Source organism: Delphinapterus leucas, chromosome 20 (assembly GCF_059928025.1).
Source record: "Delphinapterus leucas isolate spDelLeu-1000000601 "Yukka" chromosome 20, BTC_Dleu_Yukka2, whole genome shotgun sequence".
NCBI classification, from domain to species: domain Eukaryota; kingdom Metazoa; phylum Chordata; class Mammalia; order Artiodactyla; family Monodontidae; genus Delphinapterus; species Delphinapterus leucas.
The window spans coordinates 18,439,290-18,445,289 of NC_143148.1; the positions used below are offsets into that span (position 1 = coordinate 18,439,290).

A 6,000-nucleotide genomic window follows, 5' to 3' on the forward strand; every position below is an offset into this window, starting at 1 on the left:
AGACTGGAAACCCCCATGCTCCCTCTGTTAAGGTCCCTGTGATGGATCTAGAATGATCCTCTGGTTCCCAGCCCCAAGACGATGGCTCTATGCCTGAATTTAGATGACACTCCACCTCCTGTTGCCCCATGCGAACCTGATACAACAATTGCCACTTTCCATGACTAGCCCGACTCTTATGCAACCGAAAGAACCTAACACAAGGCAATGATCATAAGCAGTTGAAATACTCTAAAAGTTTTTATCATCTTAGTTGCTAAAACAGTCTACATTTTGAGTAGTATTTCAAGACATGTTGTTTAAAGCACATTTAGATACATACCTGCCCTTCTTCCAACATTAGTGGTTTTATTTCTATATCTTGACACATGTTATTATAGAAGTCATTCATGGCACTATTTAGTTTTTGATACTCAACTTCATGATCTAAAAAGGGACTACATCCTTTTATAATAACCCAGAAGCAACCTGGATCTTCGATCTGTAAAATTTTTAAAAGACAAAACAATGCATGATTTAAAAGTGGAACCATAAAATAATAAACCTTAGAATCACAGTAACTCTTTCAAATTTAAGTGCTCTAACAAATTCTTGACAAGTGCTTCTGTCTTAAATGGTCAGATAGAAGATAAAAGACCCTCAAACTATCACCTTGTATACCTCAAACTTATATAATGTCATATGTCAATTATACTTCAATAAAACTCGGAAAAACGATAGAAGACGCAAAGATGAAACTCTAAAGCACGTAACCAATAATATGGAATTTAGAATCATGTGCTGACTGAAAAAGCAAACAGAGATCAATGCCCTTGATCTGTACTTTGAAAATATCCATAATAAAAGACAAATGCAAGGTTCAGAACAGCGTTCTTTGTACTCTATGTCTTTCATAAGAAAGAGAGGGAAATGTGAATGCATGTACATTCTGCTCATGTTAAAATAAAGAAATGGCAGATAAACCAAAAACATACAAATTATTACGTACGGAGGAAGCCAGGAATGGGGTAGAAGGAAGAGAGATGAAAGACTTCTCTGAATGTATCTTATTATCTATCAGTGTTATTAGAAACCAAGATTTTCATCATTAGAGAAAGAATACAAATATAAAATGAAAAGTTAAATTTGAATTGAAAATATCAGTAAAAGCTCATGATTTTTCAAATGTACTATATTTCCTGTCTAAAGGGCCTAAAAGCAATGACATCCCAAGATTTTGGATCCCAGATACCAGGTGACAGGAGTACATTAGTATTCTATTTTTCTGAATGTTTGAACATTTTTATAATAAATAGTTGGAAAAAAGAACAGCTGGCCATTCTGGTTCCAGTAATGGCAGAGTGGTTCATATAGACTAACTCACCTGCAAGTAACAATGATAAACCCTGGAAAAACATAAAATGACAGGCTGAGGCACTGAAGAGCGACCAAAAGCAGGTGGGAGATTCAATCCTTGAAGGGAGGCAACATGGCTAGGTGAGACCCATGCTCATAAACAGCTTTTCCCCTGAAAACAGCCCCAGTCCTGGGGGTGCAGAACACAACTGAAGCAGAAGCCACCCCGTTTGTGGCTTGAGAAACCAGAGAATGGTGTCTGGGGCTGCCAGAGCAGCTGTACATGAAGGGGAGAAATGCTGAGCCACAGAAGGGAGAGCCCTGAAGTCTGCACACGAAACCCCTCAAATCCTCGGCAGAGCCTGAACTGCACGGTGAGACTCCAGGGAGTCCTAGGAGAAGCCACAGTCGGGAGGCTGATGGAAATACAGTTTCAGCTTCTGCCCACGAGAACTGCAGGACTCTGAGCACAGAGTGACTGCCCAAACCTCTGCACTAAGAGGCCACCCAAACTCACAGCATAAGGCCATGTCCCCTTCACAATGCCTGCCTGAGAAAGAATTACTTTTGTCCCAGCCAGCACCTGACACAGGCCCTTGACCTCCCCTATCACAGAATTTACTGAAAAGGGCCTCAGTTGTGGAGCCTACCTATCCCTTTGGGATGTGTATGTTCTCTCCTACCACTCAGGAGTATTCCTTCTCGAGGGCCTGATAACCAATTCCTTTGGGATGTAATCACCTGGAAGGACAGGGCCCTGGCCTCCCAGTCTCTGCGGGAATTCAGAAGCCTGGCCCCAGAGGCGGTGGACACAGCTGCCCCACCACAATGACACTGACCCACCCTCTGTCATTTTCCACTGAAGCCCCTCTCCTCGTCCTCCTCACTCTCCCTTTAAAACGTCCGGTCACCTCTACACAAATTGGAAAGGAACTCAGCTCCCTCCCGTACATCAGCAGTCACTGAATACAATCTGTTCTCACTGCTTTAACCAATGTCTGGCTTTCATTCTCTCTGACACCCATCACAGGAAAAGGGAGTTTGGAGCAGGAGTTAAGGAGGCTCAGTAAACACCTCAGGCTCCCTGAGAACCCTTGCAGTGCCAGGCCTGAGGAGTAAAGACCATGTTGCAGGACAAAGAGAATGTGCTCTGTCAACAAGGGCAAAATCAAGAGGTCTGCAAAGAACTATAAACCAAGCCTCCCAAAGCGCTGACAGAGCACACAGTAGTTCCCCGTCACCACAACCCTCAGCGTAGCATGAACAATACTAGACAGGCAAAGAAATGAGAATGCAGTGCACAGCCAAGGTAAAAAATGTCCAACAGAAAGTGAACCCAAGACTGCTCGGATGTTGAAGTGAACAGGTAAGGACTTAAAAGCAGCTATTATAAATACCATGTTCAAAAACTTAAGGATAAGATGGCTATAGTGAGTTTGTTTTTTAAAAAGGAGAATTTCACATAAGAAATGGAAACTATTTTAAAAAAATAACCTTTGGAAAAGGGTAATTCTAGAACCAAAAAGTGAAACAAACAAAATAAAAAATTTATTAGTGGTGTGCTTACCACTCCTACTCAACATTGTGCTGGAGGTCCTAGTCAGTACAATAAGAAAAGATTGTCAGGAAAATCGGAAAAGAAGACAGAAAAGTGTCTCTATTCACAATAAGAATATCTATGTAGAAAATTCTAAGGAGTCTACAAAAAATATACTAGAACTAATAAGTGACTGTACCAAGATACCAGGGTACAAGGTCATATAATAAATTCAACTGCATGTCTATATTCCAGCAATAAAAATTGGAAATTTAAATTTTAAAAACAGTATCGTTTGCAATAGCACCAAAAAGCAGGAATTACTTAGGAATAAATCTAACAAAAAAATGAACAATTTGCATGCTAAAAGGTACAAAACACTGGTGAAATAAATCAAAGAAAGGCCTGTAATGCAAATATACTATGTTCATGGAATGTTAAGATTTTGATTTTCCCCAAAATGGTCTATAAAAAGGACTCAATTCCAGCAGTTGTGAAATCAACAAGCTATTCATGAAATTCTTATTGGAAGGGCAAAGGAACTAGAATAGCCCCTATAATTCTGAAAAAGAACAACATAGTTGGAAGACACACTATCTGATTTCAAGACTTAATATAAAGCTGCAGTAATCAGAACTGTGGGGTACTGGAGAAAGCACAGATACATAAATCAACACAACAGAAACAGAGTCACGCATGTGTAGTCAAGTGATTTTCAATAAAGGCACAAAGGCAATTCAATGGAAGAAGGATAGTTTTTTCAACAAATGATGCGGGAACAATTAGATATATGCAAAAAAATGAACCTCGATCCATTCCTTGTACCATATACAAAAATTAACTCACATGGATCATTTATCTAAATGTAAAATATAAGACTATAAAAAATGTTTGAGGAATACATAGGGAGAATCTTTGTGACTGTGGTTAGGCAAAGATTTCTTAGATAAAACACCAAAAGTATAATTCGTATAAGCAAAAATTGATAAACTTAATCCAAATTTAAAACTTCAGCTCTTTGAAAGACATTGTTTAGAGAAGGAAGAGATAAGCCACCAACTGGGAGAAAATATTTACAAATCACATATTCAACAAAGAACTTTATCCAATATATATAAAAAACTCTACAAAGTCAATAATAAGAAAACAAACCACCAAGTTAGAAGAATGGGCAGATGTGAACAGATACTTGACAAAAAAAGATGGAAGGATGGGCAAACAAGCACCTGGAAACATGATTAACACATTTGTCATTAGGGAAATTAAAATTAAAACCACAGTGAGATACCAGTAAATACCTACTAGAATGGCTAAAATGTATAAAACTGACAATATCAAGTGTTGGTGAGGATGTAGAGCACTGCTCATGGAAATGTAAAGTGGTACAGTTACTTTGAAAAAGTTTCTCATAAAATTAAACATACTGACAAACATCAGTAACAAACAACATCAGTAACAAACAAACATCAGTAAATCCTACTGATTTACCCATGAAATAAAAACTTGTATTCACACAAAAACCTGTATGCAAAGTTTCTAGCAGCTTTATTTATAATCTCCCTCAACTGGAAACAACTCAAATGGCCTTCAACTGGTGACTGTATAAACAAATTGTCACATGTCGATACAATGGAATACTACTCACTCCTAACAAGTGCCACAACACAGATGAGCCTCCAATGCATTACAGTAAGTCAAAGCAGCCAGACTCAAAGGCTACACACTACTGTATGATTACATATGCACAATCCCATTTTTATGACATTTTGGAAAAAGGCAAAACTAATAGGGACAGAAGACAAATCAGTAGTGGTTGCCAAGGACTAGAGGTGGGGGAAAGAAATGACTACAAAGGACCACAAGGAAATTCTGGGGGGTGATGGAACTGCTCTGGTGGTGATTACATGACTACGCATTTTTCAAAATATCACAGAACTCTACATTAAAAACAATAAAATAGTTTATGGTTAAAAAAGATATGAAACAAATATGGCAAAATGTTAAAATCTGGCAAAGCTAGGTGACAGAGGTCCAGGTGTTTATAATATTTTCTATACATTTTTGTATGTCTAGAGTATTTCCTAATAAAAAGTTGGATTTTTAAATTATTTTTCATCAAAAGTAATGATTTTTTTAAAAGCTTCTTGTCTTCTGACGTGGCATCACCTATGCAGTATTTTACTAAAAATGTTTAACCTGAACACAATCATGAGGAAACAGACAAATCCAACTTGAAGGGTATTTTGCAAAGTGACTGCCCTTACTCTTCATAAATTTCAATGACATCAAAGATACAAAAAAAGCCAGAGAACTGACCCAGATTCAAGGGGAATAAAAGGCCATGACAATTAAAAGCAATGTATAATTTTTTATTGGATCCTGGATCAGAGAAAACAAGTTACAGAATACATTATTGGCACAGTTGGAGAAATCTGAGTATGGATTTTATATTAATGTATCAATGTTACATTTCTCAAGCGTGATAATTATATTCTGGTTATGTAAGCAAAAGTCTTTATTCTTAGGAAACACACGCATAAGTATTTAGAGTTTACAACTAATTTTCAAATGGTTTGGCAAAAGAAGTCAACAATTTTATATACATATATTATTAAGAAATATGCAAATATGACAAGATGTTAACAATTGTTGACTCTAGGTATAGAGTATATGGTTATTCTCAATATTGTTTTTGTAACTTGTTTTTGAGTTTGAAAATCTTCAAAATATTAAGATGGGGAAAGATGTTTAAAAATATTTTGAAGGCATCATAGATAATTTGAAGTTTCTAGATTGTTTCAATTTTTTTTTAATCTGCTACTGAAACCTAAAAAATGTAGGCCAGGTTCAGTTTTACCCTCCAGAAGAACAAGTGGCTCAAGCTGCCGTTTCTTCCATGTGCTTTACCAGGCAGGGATGGGCTCACAATTCCTCCCACCCCCGCCTCTTACACCAAGGTTGGGGCCTGCTGCTTCCCGCCGATGCCATAAGGCAATGCTGCCCACACTGCAGTCACCAGCCTTACACATTTTTTTCCCTGCATGTCTACGTTATTTCCATTAGAAAAACAGTATCTATATATTTTGATCCACTTTCTTCTCCTTACCTCTACCATTCAAACTTGAATA

The 6,000-nt window shown here is 37.5% G+C and overlaps 1 protein-coding gene across 1 annotated transcript in view; it reads right to left on the reverse strand.

Moving 5' to 3' along the window:
- TDRD12 (tudor domain containing 12) overlaps positions 1-532 on the reverse strand; it is a 74,019-nt gene extending 73,487 nt beyond the window's left edge. The window contains exon 1 of the mRNA XM_089902467.1: positions 323-532. Within this exon, the coding sequence (XP_089758593.1) occupies positions 323-532 (210 nt within the window). The remainder of the gene's footprint in view (positions 1-322) is intronic.
- Between the last annotated feature and the right edge of the window lie 5,468 nt (positions 533-6,000).